Below are 25990 nucleotides of genomic sequence, written 5' to 3'. Positions count from 1 at the left end.
ATTGAGTATGCTGATGCCCGCGAGCCGAAGGGGCGCTAAGGCACCCTCCCTCCATGAGGTTGGTGAGGACCCGCGGAGACAGAGAGAGCCCGAAGGGGAGGACTTTGTATTGCCAAGCTTGACCTTCAAGCGCAAACCGCAGAACTGACGGTGGCGGAGAAGAGTGGAGACATGGAAATACTCGTCCTTCAGGTCTATTGCTGCAAACCAATCCAGAGGACGAACGCATCGGAGGATGCGCTTCTGCGTGAGCCTTCTGAACGGCAGCTTGTGCAGACAGTGGTTCAAAACGCGCTGATCTAGGATTAGTCGTGACCCACCACTCTTTTTGGGCACGATGAAGTGCGGGCTGTAAAACCCGCTCTCCATCTCGGCTGGAGAGACCGGTTCGATTGCATCCTTCGCCAGGAGGACAGCAATCTCCTCTCACAAGACAGGGGCGGAAAGGGGGCTGACCCTGGTGAATACACACCCGTGAACTTGGGAGGCCGTTTCGCGAACTGAGTCACATAGCCGAGTCTGATTGTGCGTATGAGCCACCGTGAAGGGCTGGCCCGCGCTAACCAGGCAGGCAGAGCTCTCGCTAATGGACTCATCGCTACAATCGCTGACGTATCAACAGTGGGGCAGCGCGGAGTGGGTGTGCGAGGGTCCCGCGGAAGAGCTGGAGGCGAGAGATTTGCTCTCACTCCGCACCCAAACTCCGGAGGGGAGGCTCGAGGGGTGGGAGAAAGGAGACCGTCCTCTCAGCGCTCGTGAGCCACTGACGAAACGCACCGAACCTGCGAGCTAGAAAGCATAGCGTTTCAGACTGGCAGATTTCGGGCTGGCACATCCCGGGAAGTGGAAAAGTCTCTTTCATTGATGTTTTCAAGGCAGTAAAAAGTGCCGTTGGAAATGGGGCCCCGCCCTCCTGCGGGGAAAGAGCAAGTTCCCTCTTCTCCAGATGACCTGTCCCAGGGACGCTTCGCGGTCCGTTACCGGACTTAGCGGCACTCTGGGCAGGGGGGCTGCCTGCTTCCGAGGTGCTCGATGCGCTCGCTTCGCCAGAGGCGTGTGCGGGGGCGGTGCATCTCTCGTAGGCAGGCGCCTTCGGCGAGGAGCAGGAGAAATGGATGGTACGGCGGGCCGAGCGGGCTTACGTCCCGACGATAGGTGACATTACCCATCGCCTCAGACTGCTCTCTCACCACCTTGAATTCCTGGGTGAACTCACAGATGGTGTCACCGAACAGGCCAGCTTGGGATATGGGGGAGTCAAGAAAGCGGACTTTGTCGACTTCGTGCATATCAGTCAAGTTTAGCCAGAGGTGGCGCTCCTGGACCACTAATGTGGACATCGTCCTCCCCAACGCACACACAGCGGACTTAGTGGTCCGAAGAGCATAGTCGGATGCGGTGCGAAGCTCACAAGCTCGCTTGGTAGTGCTGGTAGGTGGCCATCGCGTGCAAGGCGGAAACACCCTGGCCCACAGTCATCTAAGCTGTAGCTCTGAGGGAGGCAGATAACTTACAGGCTTTGGACGGGAGACGAGGCGGACCCCGCTAAGAAGGGGCGCCACGCAGACAAAAATTGACTGCAATAGCGCACTCAACCTGAGGAATCGTCACACACACCCTGGCCGCTCCACCGTCAAGAGTGGTGAGGGCGGAGGGACACGCAGCACGGACAGAAAAAAGTGCCCTCCAAGACTGCGTGAGCTTACTGTGCACCTCCGGGAAGAAGGGGACAAGAGGCTTCGAAGGCTTCACCCTCTGGTCTTCTACGTAGCACCTAATTAGTCTGTACGGCCACGGAGCTGGGGGATAAACCATCTATAACCCACGGCCGAAGCAGCCCGGGAAAGCACGGCTAACATGTCCGTTTCAGGATCCGTTTTGACAGCGCTCACCTGCCCGGAAGGGGGTGGTGGATGTCTGATCTCCGGTGTCATCGAGCGTAAGGGCTACCATCTGGTTAGACGGATCGCTTCCCCCACCCGAAGCTTGGATGGAGCGCTTAGAGGAGGGGGAGGTCCGCGAGCACGTGGGTGGCGGATTATCTCCCGCTGAAACCCTCAGATCTGCCAGAGTGCCCGCTGCAGAGCAGGGGGCAGCTGGGGTGGTTCGCCCCTTTGCAAGGGCTAGCCGCGATCTTAATTGCGCAACAGTCATGGCATCGCAATGACGACATGGACTGCCCGCGAACACCGCATTAACATGTTGGACCCCCAAACATGCAACGCAGTGATCGTGCCCATCATCCGGAGACAGGAAACCACTGCATCAAGAAACGCACAGTCGAAGCGCTGTCCTGAAAAGGACGTGCTGCAAGACTGTGTTGCTCTTTTAGAAAATAAGCAACTTATATGCACTGCTCTGGAGGACCGGACCCAAAGAACGCCAGGCAAGGGAGAATCCCAGCTCGACCTTCTGCCGCCGCGTGTACCCACTCTGGACCGGGAGAATTTTTGTTCGCTCGAATTGCTGTTGAAAGCAGGAGGAACCCTCATCGACTCAATCAGAAGGCTGTGAAGACTTACGCTGCCAATTCATTGGCATTTCATTGGCCCATTACATACTCTTTCAGACAATTGGCTTTATGAAAAGAAAATCCCCATTCGTGTATTTATAATCCAAATCCACTAATAGCATTGGAGTTCCCCATCCGAAGGGGAACTGAAGTTTGTGCATGCAAATCAAAGAAATAAATATGACAAAAGCATTCCCTTAATCTCCTCCCCAATCCACTAAATAAGAAAATAACAATATTAAAAACTGTGCGGTTCATAACAGATACAATTACTTGAAAATCTGGAATCTGATTATAAAAAAAAAATTTTAATTAATTGAGAAAATTTGAAAAAGGTTTTAGCAATGTACTTTACTAATAATAATGTTCAACAATTACAGTTGGAAATTCAATTTAAATTTTGAAAAAATATACCTGTGGAAACATAAGACTTTTCTGGCACTGTGCTTCTGTGGTTCAAGGTCACATTTGTGAAGCTTGATTCCAAAATAAAAATATATTATATATTTGTAGGCAACAATAGTACCACCAGAGCACTACAAATTATATATACCCTTAGTGCAGTGGTGCATTTCTCTTTTTAGAGCACTTAACTTGACCTACAGTTAGTCGACTCCAAATAAAATATTTACTCACCCTCTTGATTCTCAAAAGTTTTCATTTATTTTTATAACACACAAACAAAACAGTATTTTTGAGCTAATCTGAGAGATTTCTGTCCCTCAACTGAAGGTCTGTTCACCCAGAACTCTGTGTTTATTATTCAACAGCTCCATGACTTGAACTGTTCTTGTCTGATAAAGAGAAACCTATTAAATGTATGGATGCTGAAAATATTGATCACCATATAAACCGAGTTTACATGTATAGTTAAAGTCAGAATTATTAGCCCCCCTGAATTATTAGAGCCCCTGTTTATTTTTTTCTCCAATTTCTGTTTAATAGAGGGAAGATTGTTTCAGCTAATTTTTAAGCATAATAGTTTTAAAAACCTATTTCTAATAACTGATTTATTTTGACTTTGCCATGATGACATAAAATAATATTTTACTTTATATTTTTCAAGGCCTTTCTATACAGCTTAAAGTGACATTTCAAGGCTTAACTGGGTTAATAAGGTGAACTAGGCAGGTTAGGGTAATTAGGGAAGTTATTCTATTACGATGGTTTGTTCTGTAGACTATCGAAAAAAATTAGCTTAAAGGGGCTAATAATTTTGTCCCAAAAATAGTTTTAAAAAAATTCAAAACTGCTTTTATTCTAGCCGAAATAAAAAAAATAAGACTTTTTTTTTTAGAAGAAAAAGTATTATGAGACAAACTGTGAAAATTTCCTTGCTCTGTCAAACATTATTTGGGAAAAATGTAAAAAAGAAAAAAAAATTAAAACGGGGCTAATAATTCTGACTTCAACTGTAAATAAGTTCCTTATCAATCGAATAGTATTATAAAATAACCCCGTTTACTATGCAGACTCAATTACTATGGTTTTATTATTTCATCTCTTTATGTTTTGAAGCATTTTGGGTACATTTGATTTATTTGTCATTAGTTTTTTTTTTAACTGAGAGACAGAAATGTCTTTGATTTAATAATTAGGTGTGTGTGTGTGTGTGTGTGTGTGTGTGTGTGTGTGTGTGTGTGTGTGTGTGTGTGTGTGTGTGTGTGTGTGTGTGTGTGTGTGTGTGTGTGTGTGTGTGTGTGCACACAAAAACCGTTTTCACAGTGTATGTATGGAGTGTCCCTGTAAACTGTGTGTGTGTATGCATACATGTGTTACAAGCATTTTTTACATGCTTGAAGTATGAAGTATCCCTGTAAACCATGTATGCGTAATAAGCATTTTTTACAATGTCAAATATATTACACAGTGTAAACCATGTCTGTGTTTGTGTAATAAGAGGTTGTACACTGTAAAATACCTATATAAAATAAAATATTTATACATATGCCTATGGAGTGTCTCTGTAAACCATGTATACAAGTATGTGTGTGTGTGATTGTGCATGTGTGGTTGTGCGTGCACATATGTGTTCATGTTCGTGCGGGTTTATGTATGTATGCATGTTTGTATGCATGTACAGTTGAAGTCAGAATTATTAGCCCCCCATAGAATTTTTTTCTCTTTTTTTAAATATTTCCCAAATGATGTTTAACAGAGCGTGGAAATTTTCACAGTATGTCTGATAGTATTTTTTCTTCTGGAGAAAGTCTTATTTGTTTTATTTCGTTTTTTAAAGTGGTTTTAAAATTTAAAGTGGTTTTAAATTTTTCAAAAACCATTTTAAGGACAAAAGGATTAGCCCCTTTAAGCAATTTTTTTTTGATAGTCTACAGAACAAACCATTGTTATCTAACCTGCCTAGTTACCCTAATTAACCTAGTTAAACCTTTAAATGTCACTTAAGGCTGTATAGAAGTGTTTTGAAAAAAATCTAGTAAAATATTATATACTATCATCTTGGCAAAGATAAAATAAATCAGTTATTTGAAATGAGTTATTAAAACTATTATGTTTAGAAATGTGTTGAAAAAATCTACCCTCTGTTACACAGAAAACAGGGAAATAAATAAATATGTACACTACCAGTCAAAGGTTTGGGGTCATTTTTTTTCTTCTTATTCATTTTATTTAATAATTTAAATAAAATTATTGTGTTAGTTAAGGCAGCATTCATTAAAGGTAAAAAAAAAAAGTTAAATTGTTGAATACTTTCATTTATTAAATGTTTATTTATTACTTATTGTATGTAGTTTGAAATGACATTATTACTCCAGTCATTATTGCTTTTATTACAATTAACATTAATAATAATAATAATAATAATAATAATAAATATTACAGTGATTTCTGAAGGATCATGTGACTCTAAAGACTGGAGTAATGAAGCTAAAAATTCATCTTTAAAATCACTGGACTAAATGATTAAATGATAAGCTACTTTTAAACGGTTATTTTTTTAGTGCAATAACATTTCACAATTGTACAATTTGTACTGTGTTTTTGAAGGTATAAATGCAGTCTTGGTGAGCAGGAGAAACTTATTTTAAAACATTTAATAATTATACTGAACCCAAAGTTTTAACCGGTAGTGTATGTACAGTATTTGTGCATGTGGATGTGTGTGTGTTTTGGAGATGAACCAATTTCTTAGGGGTGTGGAACAACATAAGGGTATTTAAATGATTATCATTGTGTCAAATACTGCTTTTGCTGTATGGGAAATTAATTATTCCTCACTGTATTATAAATGTTAAATTTTGTTCCTTCTTTTTCCTTACTGTATTCTAGAAGGTTGACACGACCTCGAGGGCAGTATTAGACATTTTGACGAAGACAACGGAGTACCTTCAGCCAAATCCAGGTAATGGATGTTTTTTTTTTATAGCATATCAGTAATTTAGTGAATAAACATGTCATTTAATGCATGGTTGTGTCTTATTTGTGCTGTTTATGTAGCAACTCGTGCCAAGATGAGCATGATGAGCTCCATGTCTAAAATTCGTGGAGGAGATAAAGGTCCCGGCTACACACAGACTGAAACAACCCTGGGAGAGGCCATGCAAAAGGCTGGCAGGGAACTTGGCGAGGAATCCTGCTTTGGTAATGCATACTTGGTAGAAAAATGCTAATTATCAGCAATAGTGAGGTCATTTTGCCTCTACAATTTTATCTACAAGCTCATGATTACATGATTGAAAAGCTTGATTAAAATATAAACAGTTCATAATATTTCTGCTTCCATGTAAAAAGAAAAAATCCACAGCTATTTTAATTCATTTGTATCAATAATAGAAACTTGGTAGTATTTAGATAGTGTCAAAGATTTAACACACCGACAAATCAACATTTTAAACTGCAAGCATAGTTTAACACAAAGCACAACCAAAATGACCAAATAAAGATGTTTCCATATGAGAAGATCATTTGATGTTAAACAGACACATTTCAAAGAAATGATTGGTCAAATTTACATTTTAATCATTTGACAGTACTACTATTGCATAATCATGATGCAAAGACTAATCACTGTTGGTTGATTAGAGCACTTTTTTATATTGTTATTAAAGGTAAAAAAAGAAATATTTATATATATATTAAGGGTGTCACGATTTCGATTTTAATCGAAAATCGATCGAAATTTATGCTCGATTTCGATTATCGAATCAAAAAATAGAATCGTCGATGCTGCCACGCCCCCATGTCACATCAGCTTGGCTTGCCAAGCAGGAAAAAACACGCTTGTTGAAGTGCTTGTTAAACTGTGCAGACGCAGGTGACCCATCGTCAGAGCTTAAACCTTCAGGGCTCGACAAAAAGGACTGCCCGATAGCCCGGAGCCAGCGTGCGAGACGCTCGGGTCAGTGTACAGTGCTGCCTTGTTGACTGACAGATTGAGCCAGAGCTGCGTGCTGCGACTGTCTGTCAATTGTGTGCAAATACAATCTTATGGTGCTTTCACACATAGACGTTTGTTTCGGAATCTGTCTCGTTTCCCCCGTTAGTTTGTTTGGCATATATCCAGCAGTTGCGCTCGCATCCGCGCCAAATCAATCAGTCCGAGATCGCCTGAATGAGACGGTCTCTGCCCTATTGAGCGGATCGATTGTAGTGAGAAAACAAAACAATGCAACAAACTAACGACCCAGGCTATATCACAGTGTATTATGATTGTGTAATAGCCATATATACGGCTATATGAAGAGAAAATGATGAGCAGGGCCAGATGTCATTCTTACCGGTAAATGCGAAAGTGAAAGCATACTGAAATATTACCGAGAGCTGTTTATCCAGCCTGATCTCGGTTTATCCGTCAGGAAAATTGACCGAAATTACTATCTGTTAATTTTTCCATATTTTAATCGTATAATATGTTGTATTAGGCCTGTTGTTTTGTTCATTTCCGCACTGACAGCTCAAAAGAAAGATTTACATTGATCTGATGCAGTCTCGGTTCATCTGCTATGTCTCTCTATAATTTAAGCCTATAATGCAGAATTCTAGCCAATGTTTCTTTAATAGATTGATTAATTCAATAGATCGATTTTTACAAAACCTGAAAATTGAAATGAGGCTTTGTATATATGAGAAAGTCTGACCTCTGCTTTATATTTGGTGACGTTGTCTGTGGGTTGTTAAAATTAAAGTGCACATTTTCACTTATAAAATATTCTACACACAACTGCTCTAAAGTTTGGGATCAGTATGATTGTTAAATATGTTAAACTAAGCTTCTTCTGCTCACCAAGGCTGCAATTATTTCATCATAAATACAAATTATAAAATGTTGCACTATAAAATAACGTAAATAAAATAAAAGTAGTTTATCATTTAATTTATTCATTTATTCCAGTGATTTTAAAGATGAAATTTCAGCTTCATTACTCCAGTCACATGATCCTTCAGAAATCACTAATATTAATTATTATTATATGTATTAATGGTAATAGTAAAAAAAGCAATAATGTCTGGAGTAATAATTTTATTTGAAACTACATACAATAACAAAGCAGTTATTTAAAATTTTTATAAATATTTAACAATTTAACATTTTTTACATTTGATAAATGTAGCCTTGATGAACTGAATGTTTTCTTAAAAACATTTTAAAAAATTACTGTAAATATATATACAGTGGAAGTCTTTATTAGAATTATTAGCCCCCCTTTGTTGTTTTTTTCTTTTAAAAATATTTCCTAAATGATGTTTATCAGAGCAAGGAAATGTTGATAGTATGTCTGATAATATTTTTTCCTCTGAACAAAGTCTTATTTGTTTTATTTTGGCTAGAATAAAAGCAGTTCTTAATTTTTTATGAACCATTTTAAGGTCAAATTTATTCGCCCCTTAAGCTAATTGTTTTTCAGACTGTCTCCAGAACAAACCATTGTTATACAATAACTTGCCTAATTACCCTAGCCTGTCTGGTTAACCTAATTAACCTAGTTAAGACTGCTTCAATGTTTTACTTTCACACTAGTACTTAGTCATTTTAGCAAACACCTCAGATACTGTTGGCTGGTTCCTGTTGGTTGTGCACCTTTTTTTACCTACGCCATAATAACGACAGAGATCACTGCCTATTCACAAGAAAAAAGTGATTGACAGGTGGTAATTATGTGTGTAACTTGCCTTTATTCATTTACTGTATGATTTGTTTATGGGTAAAACAAAGACCATACAGGTCAGGTAGTTTAAACGGTAGACTACAAATAATTAATTTGTTATTAATTAATAAATTTTTCATAACCGAAAATCGAATCGAATCGTGACTTAAGAATCGAAAATGTAATCGAATCGAGAATTTAGAGAATCGTGACACCCCTAATATATATATATATATATATATATATATATATATATATATATATATATATATATATATATACCAAGGTGATTTCAATTGCAGCCTTTTTCCTAAAACGCTCTTTAGCTACCTATTTAAACCCTACGTTTAAGAAATCTGTGTGTAACAGTTTAGCACCCTGAAAGTAAAACATGTGTTGTACTCTTGTGTTTCACAGGGGTGGCTCTGATTGATGTTGGAGAAGCCATGCGAGAGCTTGGTGAAGTAAAAGATGCTTTAGACATGGAGGTCAAACAAAACTTTATTGATCCCTTGCAGAATATTCATGATAAAGACTTAAAAGAAATCCAGGTGAGACATGAAAACTCTTTAAAAGCAATAGTTTTGTCATTAAATAAAGTCATCCTGTAAGACTGTTTTTATTTTTTTTTAATTCTTGTTTTGGGACCTCTGGGGGTAAAATCGTAGTTGCTTTTCTTTTGCATAGTGCAATTTCATTGTAGAATAGAAATTACAAAATAAAAAAAATAGAAATAGAATAAAAAATAGAAAAGAAGTATATTGTTCTGGAAACACATAATCCAGACCTATTTAAATGCTCAGAAATACTTCTGGGCTGCATTTTAATTCAATTAGTGTCACAGCCTAGCATTAATCATGGCATTTAGTGACTTGCCATTACAACTCATATAAATAGCTCCAGTGCCAATGTTCTGTTTCAGTTGTCACATTTAAATGTGGATTGTTTTTGTGAAGTTGTTGGACTGGGTGTGGAAGAAAACAATATACAGAACGTCACACCCAGCAAAGTGCTAAATCCCATTATGCACATCAGCAAAAAGACCCATTTAATCCCAAGGTTAATTAGGGCTGTATTGGATTTTATATTTTCAGTCTTTCAACCACAATAATACCATCATTTCTGTGTTATTTGTTCCGTATAAACACTCTAATTTCTATAGTAGCTCAAGATGAAGTAAATCGCCTTTTAAAAGTAACTTGAGGCTACAAATAAAGATTGTGTTAATAACATCATTAGAAGTTGTTTCAACTTTTGAAAAGGAGTTTTAAAGTGAACATTTTTGAATATTGTACCTTCTCTCAGCTAAACTACACAAGTGTACTTTAAAAAAAAAACTAGCATGTCATAAACATGCATATTAAATTTAGTCTATACTCTTGTGCTAGTTTTTGTGTGCATGCTAGTTCATGGATCTGCGTGAACGAGGTTCAGTTTGGCAATGTTACTGCTTGTTAAAGTAAAAGAACAGCATTCCCCATAAACAACCATGAATCATTATTTCATGATATTGGTTCAAGGTCTAATTTATTCCGTAATGAATTAAGGACTCTATAAATGAATAATTGCATCGTTCGGATTTAAAAATAAATCTTTTTTTTTTTTCAAATTAATTGCAGCAATTAACATTTCAGAGACTCTAGTAAATAACTTTTATAAAACAAATTTCTTTGCCTATTCAGAATTTTAAGACTAGCATAATTTATACTTAAACATTTAAAATTTGCTTGTGAATCTTAGATTAGTGGCATGATTATTTAGCCCAATTTTGAAAGTTCACAGTGCCATCCATTTAAAGAGTTTGTTTATTTAAAAGTGAAAAGCATGTTAATTACTCATCCTCATGTCAATCCAAATGAAGAGATTTTAGGTGGAATTCTAGAGCTCCCTCATCCTCTGTCAACAGCAAGGTCCCTAAATTGTCCAGAAAGATAACATCTTCCAAATAGACTATATGTATCAGCGATTCTGAATCTGAATGAAATTCAGCTACAAGAATAAACATAAAAAAATAATACATTTATTCAACCTTATCATCAATGTTTGTTAATTGTACACATTTATCACCCAAATACCCCAGTGTCTGTCTACAGTTTCTGCTGTTTGAAACAAAGCATCTGAGTTAATACATCAGTGGCATGACCAAGCACAGTATGTGATCGTGCAACCTTTACCATCACTGAGGAGAAGAAACAGTTGATTAAAGTCAATTTTCTTTATGTGCGCACAAAAGTATTCTTGTAGCTTGAAAATATTCCAATTATGAAGACAACATGGACTGTTTTGAAGATGTTTTTACTTTACTTTCTGTTAATATAGCAGGGGTAACCAATCTCGGTCCTGGAGGGCCGGTGTCTTTGCAGGGTTTAGCTCCAACTTACCTCAACAAACCTGCCTGGATGTTTCAAGTATACCTAGTAAGACCTTGATTAGCTTGTTCAGGTGTGTTTTATTAGGGTGGGAGCTAAAATCTGCAGGACACCGGCCCTCCAGGAACAAGTTTGGTGACCACTTCTATAAAGGATGAGGGAGCTCTCAGATTTCACCTGAAGTATTTTAATTTGTATTCAGAAAATGAATAAATATCTCAGGGGGTTTGGAACAACATAAGGGTAAGTTCTGTTAAACTAACACTTTAATGGAGGCACTGCCTTAGAATTAACATCGGTGTGACGGAATGTCACTAGGGTCAGTAACTGAACAGCAACATTTTCATTTTCCATGTTTCATGACAGCATCACCTGAAGAAGCTGGAGGGGCGACGATTGGACTTTGACTATAAGAAGAAAAGGCAAGGAAAAGTCACAGAGGATGAGATCAAACAGGCCCTGGAGAAGTTTGACGACTCCAAGGAGATTGCCGAACAAAGCATGTTTAATCTTCTGGAGAACGATGTAAGATCTGTGACCTGTCCGGTGCCTGCCCTTGCTCACCATCCATTTCATGCTTCTGTAGACTCTGATTGTACTTTATCTGTGCTTTTTGTGTTATATGCTGTATCCAGTGAGTCTTTCTTTCCTCTTATCTCACAGGTTTCACCCCTTTTCCATTGATCACTGCATCTCATCCAATGGCTATGTTTACATGGTTGGCAGTGTGATTGCTGCCAATACTCAAAGTAATGATTAAGATGTTTACATGACACGGGCAAACCTTTTCAGTGCCGTTTACATGATTCCTGCTATTATTAGGATCATTTGTTAAGAGTTATGATGTTTTTGCTTTAAAATAGGCTCCAAGTGCTCCTGGCGTACATGGACCTGTTGGCCAGTCCTAGGGTACACGGTCTCCCTCTTTTCCTAGAAGCCACACTTCTGGGAAGCTCAGAAATCTGAGATGCATATAACATTACATAACATGGGCATCATGTGTTTTATTGGTGATCGGAAATGCCAAGGTGGTATATTTCTGAACATCTAAGAGCATGATGCCAAGAAGTGTGGCTTCTTCTGATCCAGCATGTTTTCGACCCATGCATGAGCGTGTAGTCAGATAAAAAATGCAGTGCTTTACATATTTTACTGTGACTTATGATAACTCCAAACATGAACTTCATCATAACCACAGTATTGTTTACATGAACTCGCTTGCAGTACTTCATGGTACTGTCGTAATTACATTGTGAGGGTGCATGTAAATGTAGCCATTGTTTGCTAGTCTTGAACTTCATATGTGATCATCGAGGCGTTATTTGTGTTCATGTGTTACAGTTATTAATGTTCTAACTGTGTTTCACCAGATTGAGCAAGTGAGTCAGCTTTCTGCTCTGGTCCAAGCTCAAGTCAACTACCATAGACAGGCGGCAGAGATTCTTCAGCAGCTGTCCAGCAAGATCGAGGACAGGTCTGGATCCTAAAACAAACCATAGAGTTAAAAGTTCTAATCTTTAGTAAACAATTTATAAAGGGATTATTCACCCAAAAATGAAAATGTACTCACCCTCATGGGAGGATAACCGGTTTCAAGGAAAAATCTTTGGAAAATTTTGTTATACCATCTAAAGGTTTGTTTGTTTTTAACGTGTTGTCAAATACTTGCACCTACATCCAAGCATGCTATGGACCTGAAAACAGTGGCTTATTTATATCCAATGAAAAGAAAGATATCCAAAGATGTCTTTTAAAGTTGTAAAGGAACCTGTGTTTCTAAAACTAATGAAGACAGCAGAAGACAATGATTTACTTTATATAGCTTGACTTGTTTATTGTTTCTTCAAATTAAATGTATTGGGTTCAATGGGTGGAAAAGTAACAATTTTTGCCGAGATATTAAAAAACATCAAATTTTAGAGCACTAATCACAACTGTAAAAAACTGTGATAATTTTATCCAAGGTTATCATGCCATCAGAAACCGGCCCATGCCAACCATCAAGTTGTTCCAACCCTTTAGAACTTTCTTTCTTTCTTCTGCTGACAAAAAAAGAACTTTCCAGAAGCATGCTGTAAGAGAAATAAGAAACGTTTTTAAGATTTGGAACAAGTAAAGGGGGAGTAAATAATGATGGAATTTCCACATTTTGGGTGAATTATCCACTTGAGCAAAAAATGATTTATGATCATTTGCTAGCAGTCAGTTTTGTGTTTGTGCCCCTCAAAACTCTTCAAGCCAATTAGCACTCATTCCAAGTCTTCTGAATATAATTAAAATAATATTCAGTAGTTTTCCAGTGCTGGGTTCCAGCTGGGAGGGCATTCGCTACATAAAGCATATGCTGGATAAGTTGGAGGTTCAATCCACTGTGGCAACCCCTGATAAATAAAGGGACTATGCTAAAGGAAAATGAATGCACGAATGAAAGAATAATTTATTTTCTTTTTGGCTTAGTCTCTTTATTAATCTGTGGTTGCCACAGCGGAATGAACCACCAACTTATCCAGCATTTGTTTCACGCAGCGGATGCCCTTTTAGCTGCAACCCATCACTGGGAAACACCCATACACTCTCATTCACACACATACACTATGGACAGTTTAGTTTACCCAATTTACTTATAGTGCATGTGTTTGGACTTGTGGGGGACACCAGAGCACTCGGAGGAAACCCACGCAAACACTGAGAGAACATGCAAACTCCACACAGAAATGCCAACTAACACAGCCGAGGCTCGAACCAGCGACATTCTTGCTGTGAGGCGAAATTGCTACCCACTGCCTCACCACACCGCCTGAATGAATAATATTCAAAAAAATGAATAGTCAATACCTGCTCGCTCTATTATGCATATTTCTTATACAGGGGTGAACGGAAGTGCTATGTGGAAACTTCCACTATGGGGTTTTCGTCAGAAACCAATCTGAAACAGTAAAAAATCAGGTTAATAAAATGCCAATGAGTTGCCAGCATAGGCCTGCACAGTTGGCGTCAATGACAATCAGTCATACTATAAAGATGCGGCTAGTGCAATGCTCAACATCCTTTTGAGCTGAAGAGACTTTCATGTTCAACAGCTAAGGGACAATCGTTGTTACGAAGGTACAAAGCATTTCCGTTAATCCATGCCAACGCGACCAGCAGAGCTGTCTTCAAGGACAGAAGCTCACCACTGAGTGAATAGACTCCACTTTAGGGCGTAGGCATGCCTCGTAGAGGGTGCTCTAGAATGAGTGATTGTATTAACCACCGCCATTGTTAGGTTACCTAAGACTTCCTCGCGTCTATAAACCACACGTGGAGGTACCACAGATCTGGGCGAGGGTGCCAGATGGTGCCCTGTCCCTGAGAGAGTAGGTCCTGTCTTAAAGGGACCCGCCAGGGGGGGCCATCGCAAGGAGGAGAGGTCTGATTTCTAGGTTGGGCCAGAGAGGAGCACAGTAACTGTGCGAGTAGGCTCACTTGGGAAACGCATGTTTGCGCATGCCCCGGGGCCAGCTGTGGGCCAGTGCTCATATCAGCTGAACAGACTCGGGGTGGAGTCGCCATTCTCCCGGGGCAAGGAGCTGCCATGAGAGCCCATCGGCTGCACGGTTGAGCTCGCCCAGAATGTGAACAGCAGGCAGTGACTTCAGCTGCGTATGTTTCGCCAACTGTATCGCAGAGCCGAGTCTGATCGTACAGATGAGCCATTGCAATGGGCTGGTCCAGACTGGCAGTGTTCGGGCTGTTACATCCAGGGAAGGGGAAAAATGCTTTTTCTTTGAGGATTTGATGGCTTTTTTTTATTTTATTTTTTGTCCGTTAAGTGAAGAGCCCCGCCCTCCAGCGGGGAAAGAGCAAATTCCCTCCTCTCCAGATGGCCTGTCTCAGGGATGCTTCGCGGTTCATTTACCAAACTTGGGGCTGGGGGGCTGGTTGCCTGCGAGCCGCTTGGCCTGAGGCACAGGCGGGGTGGTTGAGAAAAAAGCTATAGGTGAGCGCCCTCAGCGAAAAGCAGTGGATGTGGATGGCTCGGTGGGAGGGAGTAGTCTTACGATCCCGCCGATAGATTATATACCCATCGCTTCTGACTGCTTCTTCACCGGTGTGAATTCCTGGGCGAGATCCCCGACGGTGTCACCAAACAGGCCAGCCTGGGATATGGGTGAGTTAAGAGAGTGAACTTTGTCAACATCACACACATCACCAGGTTTAGCCTGAGGTGGCGTTCCTGGCCATTAATGTGACCATCGTCCTTCCCAGGGTGCGGCACTCATGCCCTGTCCTGGGTCGCAACCATCCTCGCGCAGCTGGGCCAGCGCCTGCGCTTGGTTGCACTGGTAGGTGGCAATAGTGTGCAAGGTGAGGGTGAAGGCGCACGCAGCACATTGTGTAAGCCTACTGTGTGCATCCCGGAAGAAGGGTTTTCACACCCCTCTAGTCGGTCCGGCCGCGGGGCTGGGGAATAAACCATCTCCAAAGCCACAGCCGAAGCAGCCTGGGGAAGCACGGCTACAAAGTCTGCATCTAGATTTGACACCGCGCTCATCAACCCGGAAGGAGAAGCGGACTCAAATCCTCATTAGATATTGACAGCCCACCCTCCAGGGATGGTGAGGATGGAAGCGCATGCAGATCGGCCAGAAAAAAAGTGCCCTCAAAACTGCGTGAGCTTACTGTGCACTTCCGGGAAGAAAGGGACGGAAAGCTTTGAAGGTCTTTCCTCCTTATATCCTTCACATAACACCCATCTAGTCGGTCCGGCCGCAGGGCTGGAAGATAAACCATCACCAGGCCAACGGCCTAAGCAGCCCGGGAAAGCATGGCCATCATATCTGCTTTTTAGATACCAACGCTGTGCTCTCTAACCCGGAGGGAGGGAGCGAGCGGGTTCGCATCCTCATCAGACAATGACAGCCCATCCTCAGATGCAGCGATGGACATATGATCCTCAGTGTCATCAAGTGAGAGAGCGACCATCTGAAGACAGGGCACTTCTCTTCACCTGAAGCTTGGATGGAGCGCGTGGAGGAGCGAGAGGTCTGCAGCCTGAAGGAGGCGAATTTACTCCCACTGTAATCCTCAGATCTGCCAACCGCAGTGTGGGGGGAAACTGGGGTGGGCCTCTCTTTTGCAAGATCTTAACTGTGCAACATACATGACATCACAGTGACGGCATGCACTGCCCGCGAGCACTACATTAACATGCTGGACCCCCAGACATGAAACGCTGTGCTCGTGCCCATCATCCGGGGATAGGAAACCACCGCATCCAGAAACGCACGGTCGGAGCGACGTCTTGAAAAAGACGTGCTGCAAAACCGTGCTGCTCTTTTAGAAAAGCTTTTTTCCTATACACAAACCACTCTTGGAGGACCGGACCCAAAGAACGCCAGGCAAGGGAGAGAAACCCAGCTCGACTGTCTGCCACTGCGTATACACGCTCTGGACCGGGAGGAGCTGCTTCTCGATCTCTCCTGTAGACACAGGATGGAGATAACCTCAAAGACTCTCTCAGAAGCTTGTGAAATGCTCTGAAAGCAAAAAAAGGATGTCCAGCATTGCACTAGCCGCGTCTTTATATTATGACTGATTGTCATTAACGCCAGCTGTGCAGGCTGACGCCGCCAACTGGCATTTCATTGGCCTGATTTTTTATTTATTTATTTATTTTTTTACTCTTTCAGATGATTGGTTTCTGACAAAAACTTCATAGTGGAAGTTTCCACATAGCATTGAAGTTCCCCATTCGAAGGGGAAAGTGTTGTTACTTTGCTGCAGTTGATTTTTCTTCTTTTTAGCTCAACACCAAGATGCAATTTAACAATAAAGCAGCTCTACAAACAGCAATGGTTTAGTTTTACAGACTTTTAAATAAGTCTATTTAAGCAACTTTCATGAATATGACTCCAAAACATATTACTGGTCTGCATTATTTTCAGTTTAGACCTCTAAAACAAGCAGTATAGTCTAAGACTAACCCTAATCTTTGTCTGAAAACCCAGAGCGAATGATGCCCTCACCTTGCTTCATTTAGTTCAAGCAGCTTATCTCATAAATTATATATTCAGCAACTGACTGCTAATGCTCTAACATTCACCTTTATCTTTGTTTTATAAAATCTCGAAGTCACTTTGGAAAATGTAATCAAATGTATTTTTTTAACATTGGGTAACGGAATTATCAATCACACATCAACCTCTTTTGCTGAGAAAATCGGAGAATCCTGGCATTTTTGTATGACACGGGATGAGTTTTTTTTACCCCGCCTGCACTTGACTCTTGCGGCTGTGTTGCATCACATCAGTGTCACATTTTGAGAATATTGAGTGAAGTTAAAAGTAGTTCCTATTGTATAGCAACAGGGAATGATTTGACTGTAAAATACCCAAAATCTTACTTTGCATTTAGCTTTAATCAGTAATTTTTTTATGTATTTTAGTGACATTTACAAAGTAAATATGAAAGCGCTTACAGTAAAATGGAAATATTACCTTTAACACTCAAATGAAGATATTCCTAGTGAAATTTACCCAAAGCTCAGACCATTTAAAACCAGTGTTGGGGTAATGTGAGTTACATTATAATATTACTTTTCTAAGTAATGAGTAAAGTAACAAAATAAAAAGTGATAATATTTGAGTTAATACTTTGAAAATGTAATGCAAGTTACTTTTTAGTTTAATTATTATTATTTTCTTTATAAATTCCTAAATTAAAATGAAAGTAGTCACAATGAATCACAGTCAATGAAAGAATGTTTTCAATATTTTGAACACATGGAAGAAAAAGAAAATGGGATTGTCTCAATGCACAGTGATTTTACCTAAGACAAATAGTGCAAGTATCAAACACATTGCTTTAAACTTACAGTAATCTGTTTATACACCATGTAGAGTTCTGAGAAGTTCTCAGATATCATTATCCTAAAATATTTGTTTTAATGTATTTTTTTTTAAGTTTTATAAACTAATTTTGAGAGGAGCAGGTGATATGATGGATCACGGCTGGCTTCTCATCCGTAATCAGTAATAATTCAATCAGATTGATAGTAATGCAGCTAGTGACTTGGTAGTCCATAGTCTACAGAACAAACCATTGTTATACAATAACTTGAATAATTACCCTAACCTGCCTAGTTAACCTAATTAACCTAGTTAAGTCTTAAAATGTCACTTTAAGCTGTACAGAAGTGCCTTGAAAAATATCTAGTAAAATATTATTTACTGTCATCATGGCAAATATAAAATAAATCAGTTATTAGAAAATGAGTAATTATAACTATTATGTTTAGAAATGTGTTGGAAAACATTTCTCTCCATTAAACAGAAATTGGGGAAAAAAATAAACAGGGGTCTAATAATTCAGGGGGGCTAATAATTCTGACTTCAACTGTATATATTAAAGTTAACTAAATCCTTTTATTAATCCAAAATTCTTAAATGCAAGAAATTTTGATTCAGTTACTAATCACTGTTTAACTTGTTAAATGATGTAATCCACTAACATAGTTTAACAAAAACAAAGTTGACATTTTCCACCATTTTGTGCTTTAGTTCACGATTCAAACCTCCAACCAGACATTGCATTATGTCTAATCTATTATTTCATGTGTTGTCATCATTTTTGTTTTTGTTCAAAAGGTGAATGGACAACTGACTGAAATTTCACAACAGACTTGACAAATAGTTAATCTACTATTGGTCTATTACATTTTGTATTTCATTTTGTAATTGATGACAGAAAAAAAATGTCGTGCCTTAGTGCCTTCAAGCATTTCCTGCCAGAGTAATTGAAATCACTTGGAGCAAGTCACATGCTTTCTCTATCAGTGCTTTACAGATTGTTCTGCCTTTTTATAAACGAGGTAACAGAGTAAGCCAAAATGTAGAGACAGACACAAAATGTATTTTGATTTATTAAATTTACAAATAATACAAAACATATTTTTTCATGCAAATGTTTAAATTGTTTTAAAATGTTCTCCCAATTCTAGAATTATAATATTATTAAATAAATAATTAAATGTGTTTTACTAAATTATGAGAACTTCTCCTTCTCTTCTTTTTACAGAATAAGAGAGGCATCTTGTAAGCCAAAAAGAGAGTATGTGCCCAAACCTCGCACCTCTTTGGATTTCAGTGAGAATCACAATGGGAGTATTGGCCACAGTGGTCCTTCTCGGTCACCAGGTAAAGTAATACTATTAATAATTTGAATGTATAAACCTGAGGGGTTTTTGTGTGTGTGTGTGTGTGTGTTTATGCTAAAGAATGTATCTCGTTTGTTTCAGCTCCAATGGACCAGCCTTGCTGTCGGGCACTTTATGATTTTGACCCAGAAAATGAGGGTGAGCTTGGCTTCAAGGAAGGTGACATCATCACCCTAACCAGCAAGATTGACGACAACTGGTATGAAGGAATGGTGAACGGGCAATCTGGCTTCTTCCCCGTCAACTACGTGGATATCCTGGTAGCTTTGCCTCATTAAGTTTCCTGCATGCACCTAACCGTGACCTGACCAATCAAACCAGTTCTTCAACGAGAGCAAAAGTCACCAAAACAAACAGCACAAAATGCTCTGTTATGGTTATTTGCGCATAGAAAATAAGCAGTTATGAGTGCCCTTTCACAAAATACTGTTCCTGACTGGGAATGCCACTATTTTGTTGTATTATTAATTTATTCAATGTATTTTATCTTCTCTTTTTTTGAGGTTGATTAGACCTCTGCATTGCCTGCTGCTATGCCTCCTGTATGTTCAGACGTTGTGTGTGTTTTATTCTTTTTTGCCTGTTCCTATTCGCAACAGCAAATCATGATTGGTCTCTTTATCACACCATTTGAAAGAAGAAAATGTGTAAAATAAAATATCTCTCATTTATTTTGGTATTATCTAGCGTAATGTATAAGTGAATGATGATGGCAGACAAACATTGAGAGTTGTTTCCTTTCTTCATTACTTTGAAATTGCAATAACTACACAACCAATATCCGTTCACACCTTTAATGGTCATAGAGTGAAATGTTCCACTGTTCGTTTAATGTCCTGCAACTGGTTTTAGCCTTTAAGTGGTGTTAGATTTGACTATTTAAATAGATAAATATTTATCAACAAAGTGAAAAAAAAAAAAAACAAAGATGAGGAAAGTTCTGTGACTCATTTATTTGTTGTGTTACAGTGTATTTTCAGTCACGTAAGATTCTGTATGGCCTATAAATAGCATGGGCCTTTTTCAGCTTTCCATATCACATTCCATAGATGTTAAGCTGGTCACCTAAACACAACCCAAGAACCATTTTATGAAACATTGTATGCGTGTGTACATATATATGAATATAATAATGCCTGAGTGTGGTGATTTCTGAACCCATGAAACTGTGCTTATATTTATTTTATGTTTTTCTTTTCTTGCTTTAGTAATGAAGTGTGTAATTTTTGCGCAAATAAATACAAATGTAAAAGAAATGACAACCATTTTTCACACTCCACCATATGCCATTGAGCCAATAGTGTTTACAGTCAGATCAACAAATAAGAGAAAGTATTTCAGCATTGCAAGAGTTACACACATCATCCCCTTGTTAAATTTGAATAAATTTCCGATTGTAAATGATATATAAATATAATGATGTAATATGGTCTAAAAATTCACATACAGATCAATATACATTCTTAAAAAGGTTTAATGTATTATTAAATTCTCCTTTATATATATATATAAGCATAGATTGTATTGACAGGACATTCCAATCTTTTCTGAATTGTGTCATTCTCCTCAATGAGGTCTGTACAGACATTCTTGCGTTTTATTTCCTGTTTGTGTATAGTCATATAACTATAGTACCATGTGTTATTTTTGGATCAGTGTTAAAGATTTATCATTAGATAGAAATCAGGCACTGGAGTGAAACGTGCTGGGGGAGTGTTTATTCGTGAAGCGCTACATATCAACTCCTCTTTAGCATGAATTTTTCAGTGGCTCATCTGAATGAAGCTTGTGCTGAGAACGAAAAAAAAATGTGCAACTACAATAAATACAACCGTTGAATGATGCATGTGGAGTGTGTGTATTTTGTTTCATAACCAGTAGGGGATGCTGCCACAACACAAACTGAATATTCTGTGTGAAGCTGAAATATCTGTGCATATCAGGCACAGTTTATGTGTGGGTATAATATTATACATTTGGACCCGTTTTATATATATATATGCATATATATTATATATATATATATATATTATATATTATATACACACACACACACACACACACAGTTGAAGTCAGAATTATTAGTGCCCCTGTTTATTTGTTTCCCCAATTTCTATTTAATGGAGGGAAGATTGTTTCAGCACATTTCTAAGCTTAATAGTTTTAAAAACTTCTTTCTAAAAACTGATTTATTTTATCTTTGCCATGATGACAGTAAATAACATTTTACTTCATATTTTTCAAGACACTTTTATACAGCTAAATGTATAACGATGTTTTGCTCTGTAAATTATCGTTAAAAAAAATAGCTTAAAGGGGCTAATAATTTTGTCCCAATTTTTTTTTCTTTTTGTACATAATAACTGCTTTTATTCTATCCGAAATAAAACAAATTTAAAAAATGTATCAGACATACTGTGAAAATTTCTTTGCTCTGTTAAAAATCATTTGGGAAATCATTAAAAAAGAAAAAAAATCAAAATGGGGCTAATAATTCTGACTTCAGCTGTATAAATATATATATATATATATATATATATATATATATATATATATATATATATATATATATATTTTTTTTTTTTTTTTTTTTTTTTTTTTCAGTGTAGTCTGTTTATATGTATATATGTATCACATGATTTATGCCTAACTTAGAAAATACCTTAAAGTAATGATTAATACCTTCCTTAGTTATATCTGTTGTAATATTTACAACAGAACCATGATGTTTGCACCTAACTTTGTTTTTTATGGATATACAGTTGAAGACAAATTTATTATGACATTTTAATTATTTGAAAACTATTTCCATTTCACCTCACAGCAAGAAGGTCACTGGTTTGAGCCTTGGCTGGGTCCGGCTTCCCCTACAGTCTAAAGACATGTGGTACAGGTGAATTGAGTATGCTAAAATTGACCGTAGTGTGTGACTGAGTGTATGGATGTTTTTTATTTACCCATGAAACCCATCAAAATTACCCAGTGATGGGTTGTGGCTTTAAGGGCATCATTTGTTGGCGGTTCATTCTGCTGTGGCGACCCTAGATTAATAAAGGGACTAAGCCGAAAAGAAAATGAATGAAACTATTTCCCAGGTGCTGTTTCCCAGTTTTATTAACTAATTTCTAATAACTATAACTTTATTTTGTCTTTGCCATGATGACCAAGATAATATACAGCTTGCTATTAAAAAGCTCAACTGTAATTAGGTGAAGGTTTTTATTGTTGTTGTTGTTGTTGTTGTTGTTGTTGTTATTGCTTTAATTCCAGCTCAACTTAAAGAAATACGGCTTTTTTCCGGAAGAAAATTTCCTTGTTGTAAACATCACTTGGTAAATGTTTCACAAGGCTAATAATTTTGCCTTTTCTAAATGTACATATCAGTCAAAACAACTAATATTATACAAATTTTTGAAAGCTAGAGATCAGAGATCAAAATGACACTTGAAAAGTAATTGTACTTACTAAGAAATGCTATATTTCATTCTGAAAGAGCAGTTTGAATTAATGATGAGTTTCTTACTGGAAGGGGGAAAAAAAAAGTCATTTAACTACCATTAATCAAAAGTTATGTTCAGACCAAACATAATCAAAATATTTGTAATAAGCGTGCAAGTTTAAATAAACCATTAAGGTAAAGGTTTTTTAAACATTGGCATTTTTGAACATTACAGTGGCAATACTTTTAAAACAAACATCGTTCAGTCCAGTGTGAAATGTTTGTTTAATCTCCTAAAACAAATTTAGTATCTTCTGTATGCTTCTCGTCAAGCTTTCTTTTTCGAAATTTCAGCATGCTAAGACAAAAAATATATAATATTATTAAATAAATACATTATAAAGTAATAGTGCGTATTCACAGTACTGTGCAAACTCTTTTAGTGTAGTGTATCAGCAGGAAATATCACTTTACATTTCCAAATTTTTTTCTATTAATTGTAATAATCCAGAGAGGTTTTTGATTGCAAAGGGAGTTTGACAGAAAATAGTGCTCCACACTGAGTCCGTCTCATCCAGTCTGACTGGAAAACAATTTAAACACAAATGATGGTTACACCAAATATCGATTTCATTTAGTTAATACAAACTAACTGATATAAATGGATGCATTTTTAAAAAAAGAAAAAGAAAAAGCATCGCATTTTTAAACAATTTATTGGACTGCTGTCAGACATTTTCTGCAAACAAAAATCTCACTGGATTGTTGCATATAAGAGCAAAATGATGTAAACTGATATTTCCTACTGACACACTACTGCAAAAGATAAAAATGTTAATACATCTGAACAGTATTGAATATGTTAGTAAAATTTGGATTTGTACTGTATTATTAGTTATTGAATAACTTTTTTCAAATGTACATATTTGTTTTATTTTATCAAATTTTAATAACATTTCTTTCAAATAAAAAAATGTAACTTAGAGCTGCACTTTTGGTGAGAAAGTGTTCATTTGTTGTGACTAAACTTCAGTATTATTTAAAAATTGTGACTTCCAAATTTTTCTAAAACAAACAAACAAAAAAAGTATTGTGTAGCCAAAAAAATAAATAAACAAAACAAATATAAACATGCTTTGGAGGAAACATATTTTAACATATTTAAAAAATGTTTTAATCAAACAGATAACCATAAATTGTAAATTGTAAACACAGGGTATTTTTCCATGTGTCCTACAATTGTATTTATAGAGTGATATAAATATTACAATTACATGGGTTCTCACTTGTACTAGTAGCCATAGCAGCAATGATGCATGAGCTACAAGAGCAAATTCTTGGCTACAAAACTCTATCAGTTGTAACAACAGATTTTGTTAAGTTCATCAGTGAAATATTTTACCACCAACCCCAAGCAAATATAGTTGTTTTATATTGTTGTTGTCTACATAGATCAGGGGTGTCCAAACTTAGTCCTGGAGGTACGGTCTAAAAACTTTCTTGCAGATTTTAAGCAAGTTAGAGCTAAACTCTCAAGACAACAGACCTCTATGACCAAGTTTGGCCACCCCTGATCTATAGATCTTGGAAGAGAAAGACTAAAATGACAAAAATGTTTGGGTTTGACCTAACCAGGGCTCATGAAACCAGCACACACAAATAGTGTTCAGTTGTTGATACTAGAGCATATTTAATTCAGCTTTTATAATGCTACATTTTACCCCTGTGGAAACATTTCACCTATCTCAGCATGTCTGAATTGTAACATTTCACTTCTCCTGTTTGAAACTAAACTATGCATTTTCTGTTTGTGCGCAGCAAATATAACATACAGTTAAAGTCAAAATTATTTTTCTTTTTCAAATGTTTCCCAAACGTGTTTAACAAAGCAAGGAATTTTTTCACAGTATTTCCTGTATTGTTTTTTTCTTCTGGAGAAAGTCTTATTTGTTTTTTGTTTTTTTAGGTAAAATAAAAGCCATTTCGAATAGTTTTTAAAACCATTTTAGGGCAAATATTATTAGCAATAACTTAAAAAATACCAATACTTAAGCAATATATATTTTTTAGATTGTCTACAGAAAATAACTATCCTTATACAATGATTTGCCTAATTACCCAAAACCTACTAATTAAAATATAGTTAAGCCTTTCAATTACACTTTAAGCTGATTACTAGTCTTTTGAAAAATATCTGATGACATATTATGTATATACTGTAATCATGGCAAAGATAAAACAAATACAAAAAAACAAATCAGTTATTAGAAATTATTCATTCATTAATTTTCTTGTCGGCTTAGTCCCTTTATTAATCTGGGGTCGCCACAGCGGAATGAACCGCCAACTTATCCAGCAAGTTTTTACGCAGCGGATGCCCTTCCAGTCGCAACCCATCTCTGGGAAACATCCACACACTCTTACACTACGGACAATTTAGCCTACCCAATTCACCAGTACTGAATGTCTTTGGACTGTAGGGGAAACCAGAGCACCCGGAGAAAACCCACGCAAACGCAGGGAGAACATGCAAACTCCACACAGAAACACCAACTGAGCTGAGTATCGAACCAGCGACCCAGCGACCTTCTTGCTGCCTGTGAGGCGAACGTGCTACTCACTGCGCCAAAAATGTGTTTAAAAAGTATTCTTTCCATTAAATAGAAATTGGAGAGAAAAAAATATAAAGGGGTCTATTAGTTCAAAAGTTGTCGTTTTAGTAGCAGTATTTAGTTTGAATCACATTTTGCATTTTTTTATCTCAACATACATAAAGAAAAAAGTTCCCCCATATGCATAAAAAATGAACGAACGCATAAACAAAAACTTTTTGGTTTGATTCCATTTTTGGAACCCCTCGATTTTCCTAAATAAATAGCAGTGAGCAAAAGCTTTGAGCCGATGCTTCTCTACCCCTCAACCTACGTGTTTGTGTTCCGCCCAGACACTGGCACGCCAGCGATGTGTCACTTCATCCTACAACTGTACTTACAGTCAGCGAGGCATATCACATCCACCCAAGCTCTGCTCCACCCCACTCGCTCTCACGCGCCACAGTGTCAACATTTACCCTGTTCCCAGACTCACTGCGTGTCGGCAAACACACCGAAGACTAACAGTGCGCGTTGCACACACTGTGACTGAAAGTACATATTTATACATTTGCTTGAATTTCATGTTGTGTATTCGGTCTCTAATGTATCTCTGTGTGTTTGTTTGTCTAAGGGATGATGTACAGTCAATCACTATCCCGAAATAAACCCTGACAGGATGATCAATGCCAAAACATTTAGGTTTTATATGGTTTGCAGAAAAGAAATATTCAGCTTTCATGTTTCTGTGTTTTGCTGTATGGATATGGTCAGT

The 25990-nt window shown here is 37.7% G+C and overlaps 1 protein-coding gene across 3 annotated transcripts in view; it reads left to right on the top strand.

Annotated features, from left to right (window-relative positions):
• Positions 1–21029, top strand: part of sh3gl2a (SH3 domain containing GRB2 like 2a, endophilin A1) — a 527445-nt gene extending 506416 nt beyond the window's left edge. The window contains exons 2-8 of one of the 3 annotated variants that reach the window (XM_087235340.1): positions 5394–5876; positions 5972–6115; positions 9037–9170; positions 11355–11513; positions 12359–12462; positions 19047–19165; positions 19267–21029. In XM_087235340.1, the coding sequence (XP_087091466.1) occupies positions 5986–6115; positions 9037–9170; positions 11355–11513; positions 12359–12462; positions 19047–19165; positions 19267–19463 (843 nt within the window). In that variant the 5' untranslated portion in view covers positions 5394–5876; positions 5972–5985 and the 3' untranslated portion in view covers positions 19464–21029. 3 annotated transcript variants of the gene reach the window in all.
• Positions 21030–25990: the final 4961 nt, after the last annotated feature.

Source organism: Danio rerio, chromosome 1 (assembly GCF_052040795.2).
Source record: "Danio rerio strain M-AB ecotype USA chromosome 1, GRCz13ab, whole genome shotgun sequence".
NCBI lineage: Eukaryota > Metazoa > Chordata > Actinopteri > Cypriniformes > Danionidae > Danio > Danio rerio.
Note: the sequence above shows the minus strand (reverse complement) of the source record. Positions and strands in the feature narration are given on the sequence as shown.